This window comes from Hippopotamus amphibius, chromosome 15 (assembly GCF_030028045.1).
Source record: "Hippopotamus amphibius kiboko isolate mHipAmp2 chromosome 15, mHipAmp2.hap2, whole genome shotgun sequence".
In the NCBI taxonomy this organism is placed as follows: domain Eukaryota; kingdom Metazoa; phylum Chordata; class Mammalia; order Artiodactyla; family Hippopotamidae; genus Hippopotamus; species Hippopotamus amphibius.
Genome location: NC_080200.1, coordinates 13,088,613 through 13,104,061, shown reverse-complemented (window position 1 = coordinate 13,104,061; position 15,449 = coordinate 13,088,613). Strand labels below are relative to the sequence as shown.

The window sequence follows — 15,449 nt, the reverse complement described above, 5'->3', positions numbered from 1 at the left end:
TTTAAGCCAGTTTATGGCACTTTATTATGGCAGCCCCAGCAAACTGACACCTTGGGCAAGGACCACACAATGAACCGCCATTTTGAGAAGCTCTAACATTGCAAGAGCCAACAGCCCAAGAAGATCCACTCATAAGTAAAGTGAATTACTTCATCAAAGTGTTTCACAGAACAACAAAGAGCCTAAAGGCACATGTGGTTAGATATCTCCATTGTCCTTAGAATCTGACCAAGTGGTGACCTGCCCTGGCCACACTGGGTGGTTCAGCTGGTCCGCCTTTCTACAATTCCATGGCTTAAGTCTTCGCAGAGGTCTGATTCCACCACCGAGCTTGGGCAAACCTCACCCAGGACATCGAAAAAGCTGCATGTCAGGAATAATTTTGCCCCGCCTGCATCCAAGAAGCTGGTCCCCATCAGGTAGGCAGTAAAGGATCCCAGTCCGAGCACATCATGGTCCAGAGATGCCAGGGTACTTTCAGTTCCAGCTCAATCTGTGTCAGACCTGGAGCTCCCAGAGTCGGTATTGTTTCCTAAGAGCCATGATCAAGGGTTTGGTGACTTTCCTCCAGACCCCAGAACTGGGAGACCATCACTAAGATCTGGTGTCCCTCCAGCTCACCATCTGCAATGGACTGAGTTGTGCCCACCCCACCCCCAAAAAAAAACACATATGTTAAATCTCAACCCCCAATGTGATGCTATTAAGAGGTGGGGCCTTTGGGAGGTGATTAGGTCATGGAGGTAGAGCCCTCATGAATGGGATTAGTGTCTTTATAAAAGAGACCCCAGAGAGCTCTCATCCCCTCCCAGCGCGTGAGGACACAATGAAAGGACAGTCTCTATGAACCAGGAAGCAGGTTGTCAGTAAACATTGAATCTCCCTGAGCCTTGATCCTGGGCTTACCAGCTTCCAGAACTTTGAGAAATAAATGTGTTATTTATAAGCCATCCTGTCCACAGTATTCTGTTATGGCAGCCTGAACAGACTAAGACACCATCCAACTGAAAGAGCCCCCAAGTCCTCTCCCTAGAAATGGTCTGACTTGCACACCAGGGAAATTGCTACATCCAGGCTGCTGGTTCCATCTTGGGCGCATCCACATCAGTTCTCAGAAGGGCAGGAAGTTCTCATGTCCAAGATCCGAGGGGCACCAGGTACAGACCCCCACCCAACCTCAGCTCTGGGGTTCAACAGGAACATTTCCGCTCACAAATCCAATACGTAGTTTTGTCACAAGAGAGGTCATTCCAGGTGCCACCTTTGTTCATGCTGCCACAGTCCTCCTCATCGATGTTGTTGGGTTCCTCTGGGTCCCAAAAGCTGGATAAAGGAAAAAGTGCATATAGGGAGGGATGAATACGTAGAGCACAGGGGATTTTTCAGGGCAGTGAAACTATTATTCTATATGATACTGTGATGGTGGATACATGATATCATGCATTTGTCAAAATCCATAGACTGTACAACACAAAGAGCAAACCCTAATGTAAACTATGGGAGCTTCCCTGGTGGCACAGTGGTTAAGAATCAACCTGCCAATGCAGGGGACATGGGTTCGATCCCTGGGCTGGGAAGATCCCATGTGCTGTGGAGCAACAAAGCCCAAGATCCCTGGGCCAGGAAGATCCCACATGCCACAGAGCAACTAAGCCTATGTACCATAGCTATGGGCCCAAGAGCCACAACTACTGAAGCCTGTGTGCCTAGAGCCCGTAATCCAAAATAAGAGATGCCACCTCAATGAGAAGCACGTGCACCACAACAGAGAGTAGCCCCCGCTCATCACAACTAGAGAAAGCTCGTGCACAGCAACAAAGACCCAACACAGCCAAAATAATAATAATAATTTTTAAAAGTAAAAAGCTACAAGAATATATTGAAGAGAACAAACATATGGACACCAAGTGGGAAAGCAGAGAGGGGGGAGGTTGGGGGTGGGGAAGAATTGGGAGATTGGGATTGCCATATATATATTACTAATAAGAAAAAATATCAAATTGTACACTTTAAATACATGCTGTTTATATTATATAAGAGAAGCCACCGCAATGAGGATCCCATGCACCACAATGAAGAGTAGCCACTGCTCGCCACAACTAGAGAAAGCCCATGTGCAGTAACAAAGACCCAACGCAGCCAATTAATTAATTAATTAATAAAAAATAATGATAAAATAAAAAATAAAAATAAAGTCTATTAAATTTTTTTTTAATATCAGAAAAAAGAAAAAGAAAGGCCTTTGTGGTTCAGGGTACTTTCTTCCATCCAGATCATTTCTTCAGCCTTTCAGAAGTACCTGAAGATGCTTCATTACCCCCTTTACCCCTGCAGCTTGTCTGTTCTAACTCAGCCCCACCTCCCTGTTCACCAGAAATTATCCCAGCGCCTGAATCAGTTTCCTGCATCTGGTCAGTTTCTGCTTTCTCTTCCAACAACACTTCTGTTTCACCAAATTCCTCCCAATCTTCCAGGTATTGTAGTGTCTTAGGTAATGTTCACTTAAAGCAGAGCCAAATTTGGCAATTTGGGTGCATGGGATTTATTAAGGGTTGTTCTCAGGAGAGAGGGAGTGAGAGAAATAGGATGGGGTAGGGGATACAATTGAGCAAGGATGTGGGTTCAGCCCTGTCTAGCTTCAGCCTGATCCCACAGGAAGCTCTGGAATGTGAATAGCACCACAGAGTTATTCCAACTTGAAACAAGGGGTCCAAGCTTCTCTTAACCAGTCATTGTCTGTGGCATAACCCCAATGGGAGTGGAGTAACCTCCTAGCTGAACAGGCTTCCATTCAGCTGAGATCAACTCTCTGGAAAAAGCATAACTGTGAGCCTTTAGCAGCCAATGCCCCCTGCTGGGAGGAGTCCTCACCAGCCCCACAAAGAGATCTGAGCTGAGCACCTGCAGTGCCACACCATGCCATGCCATCTCAATTTACAGAGCTCTGCCTTCCTCAGGAATCTTTAACAAAAAATAAAATCCCCAGACAAAGCACTAATATCTCTAATATAGAAAGAGCTCCTAGAAACCAATAAGAAAAAGACCAAAACCCCAATATAAAAAATATACATGATATGAACAGATAATTCACAGAAAAGTTAATACATATGGCTATTAAGCATATGAAAAGACACCCAACCTCAGGGATAAGAGGAATGCAAATTAATGCTACATTGGGATTCCAATTTTCACCTACAATTAAACCAACAAAATTCCAAAAGTTTGATGAATGTGTGGGCAAAATAATGTATAGTCAAGCTGGTGAGAGAATAAATTGGTATAACCAATATAGGGGACAATTTGTTAATATTTATTTAAAATACAAATACACACACTCCTTGAGAAAGTAAAGTATAATGGCTAAGAGCATAGACTTTTAAGCCAGGTTGGGTGGCACTGCCACCTTCTAGCTGTCTGACCTCGGGAAGGTTGCTTAACCTCTCTGTGCCTCATTTTCAAATATCTTCAAAATGCAGATAATAATAGTAATCTCCCTATAGAATTATTAAGAAGATTAAATAAATGGGTTAATACAAAGAGTGCCCAAAAAAATGAGATGCTGTTCATCCTTTTGGCAAGTCAAAATCTTCCTCTTCTTCTTGCCCTATAACTATGCCTCCTTTTCTTTTGTTTCCCCCAACCGTTGATCTGGGGACTTGATATGTTTGACTGTGCTAAAGATTGAGATGTTTAAATGGAGGAAAAATTAAAGTACAGGCACCAGAAGCCCTATCAGAAAAAAAAAAAAAAAAAGCACCCTTGTGCCTCCCCTATTCAGCTCAGCCTGGGATTCCAAAGAATCTGCTGGTTTGAACTTTTCAAGGACCTGCAATTAGGAGAGACCCCAAGAGCCCTGGACACTTGCCTCAAAGTGATGGGAGAACCATCCAGCCACCGCCAGTCCCCTTCAAGGATTCTGTCATTCAGCCCCAGCCAGTACACACGAGGAGAGCCATGAGCCTTGGCCACAAAGTTCTGCAAGTACAAACCTCTTTCAACTATCAGTTCTTCTACACACCCTCTGCTCTGTCACACACACATTTAGGGCTTGTGAATGCCACCCCAATACCCCACCAAGTCCCCGTGGCATGCAGAACAAGATCAACACCTTCCTTCCACTTGAGAATGTTCAGTGGGAATAGTCAATGCCACTTTCTTGCAAAACCTATGAACCACTCTGTGCCTCAGTTTATACCTCTGTAAAATGGGATGATAGTGGTTACCTCCTCATAGAGTTATTGAGAGGATTGAATGAATTAATATGCATAAAGAGCTCGAAACAGTGTCTGACATGCAGTAAGTAGTATGACATCTTAACATTTAACATTATATAATTTAAGGAACATTTTAATTATAATAACTTATATCTTGGTTTCCCTGGTACTTTCACCCCACCCTGAGGTCCTCATCTACATCCAGGCAGAAGAGGAATTCATTGCTTCAGAAAAAGAACATGGGAGAGGAGAGAAATGGTGATTCCTGGCTTTTGTATTTCCAAAGCCAGGGCCTTTGAGAGAAAAGAAAGGACATGGACCAAACACAAGAAGAAAATATCATGATTTAAAGCAACTCCTCTCCAGGCAAACTGATCTACGTTTAGGGAAACCAGATGAGTAGTTTCCAGGGGTAGGGGTAGTGTGACTGGAAAGGGGCATGAGAGAACTCCCTGGGTGATGGAAACATTCTAAATCTTGATTGGGTTGACAGTTGCAGAGGTATATACATATGTGAAAACTCAGTGGACATACACTTAGGATCTGTGCATTTTACTATATGCAAATTGTATCTCACTCACTCAGTCTTATTCAAGACCAAGATTCTCTACAAGGTAGAGGGGAAAGATTGCAATGGAAAGGAAGTTACGGAGGTATAGACATGGTGGGTGTCAGAAAGAGAGCTCTGTATTTCATTCCTGGTGGAGTCCCAGCTGATGGCCAAAACCCCACATGGCTATGAAAACTCTAAAAAGTACAGCATACCTCAACCCTGTTTCCTGGGTAAAGCCCCAGAGAAGTATCAGGAAACCAGAAAGAGAAAAGAGCTGTTTGGCCCATCAAATTAGAATAGTGCCTAGCACATAGTAGGTGCTCAGAAAGTGTTGGTTGAATTAATGTTAACAAGTGAGCTACACACTTTGCACAGATTGCCTCATTTGATCTTCATTGTGACCCCCTGAAACAAGGATTATTAACCCCATTTTATTGATGCAAAAATTGAGGCACAGAGAGGTTAAATAATTTATCCAGGATCATTCATTCAGTGGATGTCCCAGTGGATACCAGCTTAGAGTAAATACATTGAGGACCAGACATGTGCTCCCCTTCACCGTGACCCCATATAAGTTGTCGCTATTCAGAAGAAAAGTAGAAGATTGAGATGAAATCTCCACCATCCTGGTATAATGGGAGCTCAAAAGAAGAAGGAAATAAGTTATTTAAAGTAAACAAAATTATATTTCTTATGAACCTGAGTTTAGGGAGTATGACTTATACATGCCCCATCATCTAATTACATCTAATTAAATTACATCATCTAATTTAATCTCCAAAAAAAAACCTCTGTATTAGCTACTTGTATAAATGATGCTATGAAACAGATTTAAAAAAAAAAAAAACGGAGGGGACACATATGGAAAAAATAAGATGGTAGGCCTAAATCTAACCAAATCAATAATTACATTAAATGTAAATGGTCTTAAAACACCAATTAAAAGTCAGAGATTATCAGACTGAATTTAAAAAGTAAAAATAAGACCCCACTATATGCTATCTACAAGAAATCTACTTTTAAAATAATGACATAGACATGTTAAAAGTAAGAGGATGGGAAAAGATAAACCATGCAAACACTAATCAAATAGTGCTATGAGGCTTATGGTCAAGAACATGGACTTTGAAACCAGCTTCCTGAGCTCAGATCTCAGCTCTGACACTTACTAGCTGTAACAAGCAAGTTGCTTAAGTGAAATATGCCTCAGTTTCCTCATCTGTGAAGTACTGACATGTAATGATATGTACTGTGTGCAAATGGCCTTACCACCTAGCTTTGGTAGTATAAAGTCATTAAAGTTATTTACACTTATTCCAATTCTCCTTATACATAGACACACATGAAACTGTTTTTTCCCCCACCTTAAAAGATAGGAGAGCCCACGTGATTTCCTTTGTGAATGCACATAGGCAGAAGTTTTAAAAGTCAGCATATAACTTGCCTCACACACTTTCACCATTGAGCTATAGGGACTGTTACTTCAGCATAATATAACCTCTCCTGACTCACACACTAATTTATAGGACTGTTGTTAGAATTATGTTAATGCATGTAAGAAGTTTAGAATACAGCCTAGAGAATAGGAAGTGCTACCTAAGAGACAGCCGTTATTATATATATCTCCATGTTAGAGAGAAAACTGAGACTCAGAGAAGGTAAGTAAACAAAATCAGGATTTGAACTCAAGCAAAGGATACCCCCTTAACCTTGATATTAAAAGTTTTAGTGACTCAAAAGCAATTCCAATTTCTCTACATTCAGGCCAGGGGAGGATGCGTAAATCCTAGAAAAGAGGCAAGCTGGCCCTGCTGGTTCTCAAAGGCTTGGAAAGCACAGCTCACCTGCTCAGCAAAGTTACTGATGATGACCAAGTGAGAGTAATTCTCCTGGCAGAACTTCCGGGCTTCCTCCCATGACTTGGTGCTTGGAGAGAAGTAGTAACACTTACCCTGAAAAGGGAGCCAGCCCTCAGGGCAGGTGACCCTCGTACAGTCTGGGGACAGAATAGGATTCTGTCAGAGTGGCCCCAGAACCAGAGTAATGTACATGTTATGCCATGTACAGTTGTGCAGGCTACGCACTGCTCAACTCCAGGTGGGCACCACTCACATAGATTACACTGAGAATCACTCCCATGGATTTATGCAGTGTAGCAGCTCTGCCATGTGGCCCCCCCCCCCCATCTCAGGGAAGTTCCCCAACTCCCACTCACCTAATAAGCCCCGAAGTTCCAGCAGGGACTGGTTGGTGTCAGCTCTTACACGTTCAATGTCCTTCTTCAGGCCAGCTAGCCCTGCCATGCCAGTCACTGTCAACAGGGATGGGTTGGAAGGTTTGAGACCCAAACCTCCATCTACCCACCTACCCATCACTGACTGCAGACACACCAGAGAGAAACAAGAGCTGTACTCCCGACTGCACTCATGTTCTAGTGGGTGATGCTAAAACTCAAAAACAATATGCTCAGTGCCCAAGAAGAGCCCTAGTGTGGCTCCAAGGAGAGATTAATCCCTGAGACTTGGGTGGGCTTCCTGGAGAAGGTGGGTTTTAAAGGAAAATGGTGATTCCATATCTCTAAGGAGATGGGGAGGCTCAGTAGGCAGGAGCCACCTTAGAAGCAAAGGTCCAGATGCAAGAACGTTGGGAAATTCTGGTGCAATAGAGGTCAAGGGGAACCTCACAGGAGCTTGAGCTCAAAGTGGGAAGAGATCTGGTGTCTGGGTCCTTGAATGCCAAGCCAAAGGTTTTGTGTTGGACTCTGGACAGTGAGAAGCCATTGATGGGTTTTGAGTGAAAGAGTGGCTTGGTCTGAAGTGTTGGGCGAGGGAGCGAGGAATGGGGTAATTTTCAGACTTCAACAATCATAGTGAAGGCTTCTTCTACAACTAACATATGTGTTCCCACTACTCTCACACAAATTTGCCCTCTTCCAATACTCCCCAGGGTCATCATTAGATGGCCCTTCAGTTGGACAGGACAGAAATATTAGATGGATGGATAGAAAGATAGATAGATAGATAGATGATAGATGATGATAGATAGATGATAGATAGATGATAGATAGATAGATAGATAGATAGATAGATAGATAGATAGATAGATAGATGATAGATAGATAGATAGTAGATGATAGATAGATAGATAGATGATAGGTAGATAGATAGATAGATAGATAGATAGATAGATAGATAGATAGATAGATAGATAATAGATAGATTAGATAGTCTATATATTATCCTTGACACTCTTCCCTGTCACTTACCACCATTCCCACTCACCCAACCCCAGGTCTGCTCAATTTTACCTCCTGAAACTTTTCTATTCCACCTACCACTCTTCATCCCCACAGCCACAACCCTCATCCAAGCAACCATCATCTCCCAATTACCCAATTTCACCATCCCTTGAACTTATGATGTTGCCCCCTACCACAGGGCCTTTGCACATGCCTGAGACCCTCAACTCCTTACCAAGTTAATTCCTTCTCTTCCTTTACTCAGCCATAGTACCATTTCCCTAGGGAAACTCTGTATGACCCTCCCAATGGTAAAGTCAAGACCCCTTGTTAGATTTTTTTCATAGAATTGCCTTCCTCTTCCTCTGGATTATTCATCTAAACTTGGAATTTTATCCTCATTTAGATGATAATTTAGTAAATGACTGTTTATGCTTGCACTGTCCAACAGAAATAAGATGTGAAGCACACAGGTAATTTTAAATTTTCTAGTAGCCACATGTTTTAAAAGTCAAAAGAAAGTAAAATTAATTTGAATGCCATTTTTATTTACCTCAATATATCCAAAATATTATCATTTCAGTGTGTAATCAATATTAAAGATAATCATTATTAATGTTATTGATATATTTTACATTATTTGTGTAGCAAATCTGTAAAATATGTATTTCTGGTTGTGGTTTTTTTTTGGTTTGTTTTGTTTGTTTGTTTGTTTTTTCATTTTGGCCATGCCATGGAGCTTGCAGGATCTTAGTTCCCCAAACAGGATCAAACCTGGGCCTAAGGCAGTGAAAGTGCCAAGTCCTAACCCCTGGACCACCAGGGAATTCCCATGAAATCTGCATATTGTTGTTTTTTTAAGATGTTTTTGATGTGGACCATTTTTAAAGTCTCTATTGAATTTGTTACTGTATTACTTCTGTTTTACATTTTCGGTTTTTTGGCTAGGAGGCATGTGAGATCTTAGCTTCCTGACCACGGATAGAACCAGCACCCCCTGCATTGGAAGGTGAAGTCTTAACCACTGGACCACCGGGGAAGTCTCTTGTATGTATTTTAGACTCACAGTATATCTCAATCCAAAATGACCAAGTTTCGGGCTTCCACGGTGGCACAGTGGTTAAGAACCCACCCGCCAATGCAGGGGACATGGTTCGCGCCCTGGTCCGGGAAGATCCCACATGCTCCGGAGCAACTAAGCCCATGTGCCACAACTACTGAGCCTGTGCTCTAGAGTCCGTGAGCCACAACTATTGAGCCCACATGCCACAACTACTGAAGCCCACGTGCCTAGAGCCGGAGCTCTGCAAGGAGAGAAGCCACAGAAATGAGAAGCCTGTGCACTGCAACAAAGAATAGCTCCCACTCACCACAACCAGAGAAAGCCCATGAGCAGCAACAAGGACCCAACACAGCCAAAAATTAATTAATTAATTAATTAATTAATTAATTAATTAATTTTATTTAAAATGACCACATTTCTCATTGCAGCACTGTTTACAATAGCCAGCACGTGGAAGCAACCTAAATGCCCATCAACAGATAAATGGATAAAGAAGATGTGGCAAATATATACAATGAAATATTACTCAGCCATAAAAAAGAATGGAATTGAGTTATCTGCAATGAGGTGGATAGACCTAGAGTTGGTCATACAGAGCGAAGTAAATCAGAAAGAAACAAATACCATATGCTAACTCACATATATGGAATCTAAAAAAAAAAAAGGTACCTATGAACCCAGTGACAGGGCAAGAATAAAGATGCAGATGTAAAGAACGGACTTGAGGACGCAGGGTGGGGGGGGGGCGGTGCGCAAAGGGGAAGCCGGGACGAAGTGAGAGAGTAGCTTTGACATATATACACTACCAAATGTAAAATAGATAGCTAGTGGGAAGTTGCTGCATAACACAAGGAGACAAACTCGTTGATAGGTGATGACTTAGAGGGCCAGGATAGGAAGGGTGGGAGGGAGTCATGGCAGGGTGGGGATATGTGTATAAATACAGCTGATTCATTTTGGCATACCTCAAAAATTGGCACAGCACTGTAAAGCAATTATATTCCAATAAAGAGCTTTTAAAAAATTTTTTTTAATTAAAAAATAAAATGACCCCATTTCAAGTGCTCAACAACCACAGTGACTCCTGGTTGCCATATTGGATATGGAGGTCTAGATGAACACACACACACACACACACACACACATCCACAGGGACAGGGACTATGTCTGATGTGTTCACCATCCTACCCACCCATCCGCCACCCTGCTACCTAGCACAGTACCTAGCAAAGACGGGGCTGGGATTGGTCATGCAGTTGGGTTGGAAAATTATGTTGGTTCTCAATACACATGGCTTGAAGGAATGATTGAAAACACTCACCATTTGCTCGCAATGCCATCTGCTGAAAGGTTAACATCCTCAGCTCTTCTACCACCTCCTGGTCTATGAGAAGGAGTCCAGCTTGAGCCCAAGTCCTCCCACGCCCCTTCCCCAATGTCTCTGCATGCCCCATCCTTGCCTTACTCACATTTAATCAGGGTCACAACCAGACCAGTGCAGCCCATGAGCAGCGACACCACCACCAGCAGACACAGGTACACCATCAGTCTCTCCTGGTAACACCTAGGAATTCCGAGCTTCTGACTGATGCTGGGCACTGAAGTTGCTGGGGGGCAGAGATGGGGACAGAGAGACTGACGCTGGTGCTTCAGATAGTGAGGAAGGGACACTTGAGCCTTCCTCCAAGAGCAGGGAGGCAAAGGGCTATGGTCAACAAGCGAATATCAGGGAGAACAAACCCTGAAGAAGCCTAGCGCGTTTATGGAATACATACCATGTGCCTCACATTCTGTCACACCCTTATTATCTTATCGGTTCCTCACCCTTATGATGTATATTTAAATATTATTCCCATTTTGCAAACAAGTAAACTGAGGGCTTGGAAAGGTCATGCATAACTTGGACCCAGCTCTTCTCTTAACATTTAGGATGCATTATCTTCTATGCTCCAGCAGCCACTGCCCAAGTTGCTCCCTGGGCGCCCAAGCTGTGGACCCTTGCATCTGGGGCAGGGAACACTTCCCATAACTTATATGCAAGAGTAACTGGCAGATATCCTGGGTCCCTGGGAATCTGGTCTAGACTCAGAAAGGAGGAACTTCTGAAAGGAAATGTTTGTTTCCCAGGGTCTCACTCCAGAGCTATAGGTCTCAAATATACTGGCCACTGTGAGAGGGGAGATAGAGGTACACCTAAAGGACTTACCAGCTATAGGCAGCCCAGATGGAGGATGTGTAAGATCAGTGCCTGGGAGAAGGGCAAGAGAGGTTTATTCAGAAGTCACTGAAAGACTTTGTCTTCCAAGATCAACAACCTCCCCCCAAGCCTGCTGATTTGTTCTCTGGTCATAATTGGGGGACTGGAGGAAGGACTTCCAAGTGTCCCCTCTCAGCCTTCTTAATGGGTATTCCCACTGCTCACCCTGTTGAGGAGTTGTGCAGGTGACAGGGGTGATGTTCGGGCCTGGAAGGGGTCAAAAAGACAACAGTCATGCAGAGCAGGGCTTCAGCCAAGGGAACAAGAAGGTCCCAGCCCTAGAGCCTCACCTGTGTTCTTGGGGAGCTTGCAGGGAGGTGGTGGATTCTCCATTTTCTTTCCTGAGGAGGGTGGAATGGTTGCTCAGGCCCAGAGCAGGGCAAAGCCAGCACTGGGTCTCCTGTACCCCCAGCCCCAGCTCACCTGCCCTTGGAGGCCTTGGTGGACCCATCCAACCTGGAGAAGAGAAGCTCAGAGTTAGAGCTGGTCCAAGGATGGGAATGGGGTGAAGGCAGTGATGGAAAAAGGATTGACATGTACACACTGCTATATTTAAAATAGATGACCGGGACTCCCCTGGTGGTCCAGGGGTTTAGAATCTACCTTCTAATGCAGGGGACGTGGATTCAATCCCTGGTCAGGGAACTAAGATCCCACATACCACAGGACAACTAAGCCTGTGCGCCGCAACTACCAAGCCTGCGGCTCTAGAGCCCATGTGCCACAACTAGAGAGAAGCCCGTGCACTGCAAAGAAAGATCCCGCATGCCGCACTAAGACCTGATGCAGCCAAATAAATAAATAAATAAATATTTTTAAAAATAAATAAATGTTTAAGAAAATAGATGACCAACAAGAACCTACTGTAAAATTAATTAATTAATTAGTTTTTAAAAAAAAAAAGAGGGACTTCCCTGGCAGTTAGGACTTGACACTTCTACTGCAGGGGGCAAGGGTTCAATCCCTGGTCAGGGAACTAAGATCCCACATGCCACAGAGTGCGGCCAAAAAAAAAAAGAAAAGAGAAACAGGAGTGAGATTGCAATGGTGGTTGTACATGAGAATGGAATTGGGCTTAGGAATGGGGACAGGGTTAAGATACAGTGACCAACCATCCTGAATTACCCAGGACCTTCCTAATTTTAAGACTGGAAGTCCCACATTCCAGGAAATCTTTCATCCCTGGACAAACTGGGACATGTGATTACCATAAGTTAAAGACATAAGTGAGTTTGGGTATGGGAATAGAGTCAAGGTTAGGGTTGGGATGAGGGTTTGGATTGAAATGAGGATGGGGTTGGAGAAGGGTTAGGCATAATGATGGACATGGGAGTAAGGTTGGGATTCAGGGTGTGGTTGGGATGAAGAATGGTGTTGTAGCTGCATTTGGGAATGGGGAAGAAGTTGAGGCTGGGTTGTGGTTGTGTTGGGGCTTGGTAATGGCTTTGGATTTGGACATGGAGATGGGATGGAGATGGGGCTGCATGTGGAGATGGGGATGGGACCTAAATTTGGGGAGAGGGTGGACTTGAAGACAGGGATGGGGTGGGTCTTGGAGTCAGGTTTGGGAATCATGTTAGGACCAGGTTGAAGTTGGAGACAGACAGTCAAACAGCAGAGCCCAGTGCCTCTCCTAACTCATACTGAGCTCCATGGTGCTGGGACATCACTCTGGACTCATAAGTGGGGGACGTGGATCCACATGGAATGGCCTCATCCAAGGATATTCAGGGGCCCTGGTGGGAGCTGGCTCAGGGAAGCCTCAAAGCCGCCATTATTTTTTTTTCTTTTTTTTTTTTTTTTTGGCAGCACCTGGCAGTTTGTGGGATCTTTGTTCCCCAACCAGTGATTGAAACCGGCAGTGAAAGAGCTGAGTCCTAACCACTGGACTGCCGGGGACTTCCCAAAGCCTCCACTTTTATATACACTTATCAGACTCTTGTTGAGTCCCCAGCCAGACGTGGACCATCCAAGTCTAATTTGGGTCCTGGGTGTGAATGAGAAGAGGTTGGAGAGACAATGGTCCACTCACAGCTTCTGACACCCTGGCTTTCATGCCTCAGGGCCTTTGCATCTGCCAGTTCTTTGGGGGCCTTCTTTTCTTAACAAACTCCTATTCACCCCTCAGATGTCACTCCAGTGTCCCCTTGTCTGACCCCTAACCCTCCTACTACTGTAGGCAGAGCCCTCAGTTACCCACAGGATTTCCCAAATTTCATAGTCCCTCCCCTCTCAGACTGGCTCACCCAAGACTGTGCCCAGAACTGCCTCCCCCATCAGGCTGAGAGACCCTCAAGGTGGAGGCATGGGTACTCCCACCATCATGGTGCCTAGTGTAGGCCGGCTGACCATGTGTCTGCAATGCCCAGCTAATCGCCTCTGGGGAGTCTGTTCCCCCACTTCATTCCTCAGGTCACACATCTCTTGACCTGGCTTCTGAGAGCTCCTCTTACCTGGCTTGGGAGGAAGGTCCTTGTAGGGTGGTGTGGTGTTCTCATAGTCATCATCTTCATCCTCCTCTCCAGATCCTTCCAGAGGAAAGGCAAGTGAGAGCCCAGCCCATTCCCTCCTCTGTCCCTTACACCCTGGTCTCTGACCCCAAGGTGGGAATACTGTAACCTGGGTCCTGACCACCCCTGGCCCCTATGCCTGGCCAGAGCCATACCTGGCAGGTCCCTGCACCCAGAGTTATACAGGGCGCACATGGATGCAGCTAACACAGGAGCCTGAGAAGGAGCAGGCAGAGCTTGATAGCTTCTTCTCCTTGTGTCCCCAATTCAAGTATCTGGGGCTTTTCTCAGTTCCTGTTTTCTTTAAGAGTTAAGAACATGCAAATCTATCTTGAGGGGAACACCCCAGACCACAGACACACACACACACACACACACACACACACACACACACACTTACTTTTCTCCCCAGTTTGGATTCATGCATAGAAGGAACAATGACCACAGCCCTTGCATTTGAGTTCCTACGGAGTACTAAGCCCTGGGTAAAAAAGATGGATAAGCTACTTCCTTCACGGAAACTTCAATCGAGACAAGAGAGACAATAAACCGGTAAAGAAATATAGAAATAAGCAATATGGTTTGGTTTTTAAATTTTACTTCCAATAATTAAGTATTATTTTTAAAATAAAACAAAACAGGGTAAAGTGATCGGATGGGGGCTCATGTACAGAGGTGATCAGGGAAGTCCTCCTGGAGGTGGTGACATTTTCAACAAGATGTTAAAGTGATCAGTGCTAAGTAATCTCACATTCCACAGTGACGTTCTAGGCTCACTAAGGCTGCATAACAAATTACCCCAAAACTTCATCACCTAAAAAAAGCAGTAGGCTCATATTATCTCACAGTCTCTGAGCTTCAGGAATTCAAGAGCAGCTTAGCTGGGTGGTTCTGACTCAGGATCTCTCATACAGTTTCAGTCAAGATGTTGCCCGGGGCTGCAGTCATCAGAAAGCTGCACTGGGGCTGGAAGGTCTGCTCCATGATGGTACACACTCCCATGGCTGTTGGTGGGAGGCCACAGTTCCTTGTCATGTGAGCCTCTCCAAAGGGCTGATTGAGTTTCCCCACAACATGGTGGAGGCCAAGGTGGAAGCCCCAGAGCCCTTTATGAGCTAGCCTCACAAGTCACAAACTATGATCTCCACCATATTTATCACATGGACCAGCTTTGAGTCCCTGTGGGAGGAAACGACACGAGGACATAAATACCAATATGTAGGGATCGTTTGGAAGTCATCTTGAAGGCTGCCTCCCACAGTCATATATACAGAACTTGCAAAGGAAGGTTTTTCACCCTGAACTTGACATCAACTGGAGGGTATTTAAAAAGTGAATGTTAGGGCTTCCTAGGTGGCCCAGTGGTTGAGAATCCACCTGCCAATGCAGGGGAAACGGTTCGATCCCTGCTCCAGGAAGATCCCACATGCCGCGGACCAACTAAGCCCATGTGCCACAACTATTGAGCCTGCGCTTTAGAGCCTGTGAGCCACAACTATTGAGCCCATGTGCTGCAACTACTGAAGCCCATGCACCTAGAGCCCATGCTCTGCAACAAGAGAAGCCACGGCAATGAGGAGCCTGCGCACCACAACAAAGCGCAGCCCCCACTCA

The 15,449-nt window shown here is 44.7% G+C and overlaps 1 protein-coding gene across 1 annotated transcript; it reads right to left on the bottom strand.

Moving 5' to 3' along the window:
- Positions 1-14,075, bottom strand: CLEC17A (C-type lectin domain containing 17A). Its single transcript, XM_057709360.1, has 12 exons — positions 13,991-14,075; positions 13,779-13,853; positions 11,749-11,781; positions 11,616-11,666; positions 11,491-11,532; positions 11,275-11,316; positions 10,538-10,675; positions 10,390-10,452; positions 6,983-7,078; positions 6,612-6,763; positions 3,866-3,975; positions 1-1,323 (listed from the first exon to the last, which is right to left on the bottom strand). Exons 1-12 carry the CDS (start codon positions 14,028-14,030, stop codon positions 1,191-1,193), a joined length of 975 nt encoding a protein of 324 aa, XP_057565343.1. The 5' UTR covers positions 14,031-14,075; the 3' UTR covers positions 1-1,190.
- Positions 14,076-15,449: the final 1,374 nt, after the last annotated feature.

Bases quoted from the DNA above. Each gene is read 5' to 3' on its own strand.
- CLEC17A (XM_057709360.1), bottom strand. From the start codon at position 14,030: ATGTGCGCCCTGTATAACTCTGGGTGCAGGGACCTGCCAG. The intron at 13,854-13,990 runs GTATGGCTCTGG...TTCCTCTGGAAG, and splicing joins TGGGTGCAGGGACCTGCCAG to GATCTGGAGAGGAGGATGAA. The intron at 11,667-11,748 runs GTGAGCTGGGGC...CACCCTCCTCAG, and splicing joins ACCAAGGCCTCCAAGGGCAG to GAAAGAAAATGGAGAATCCA.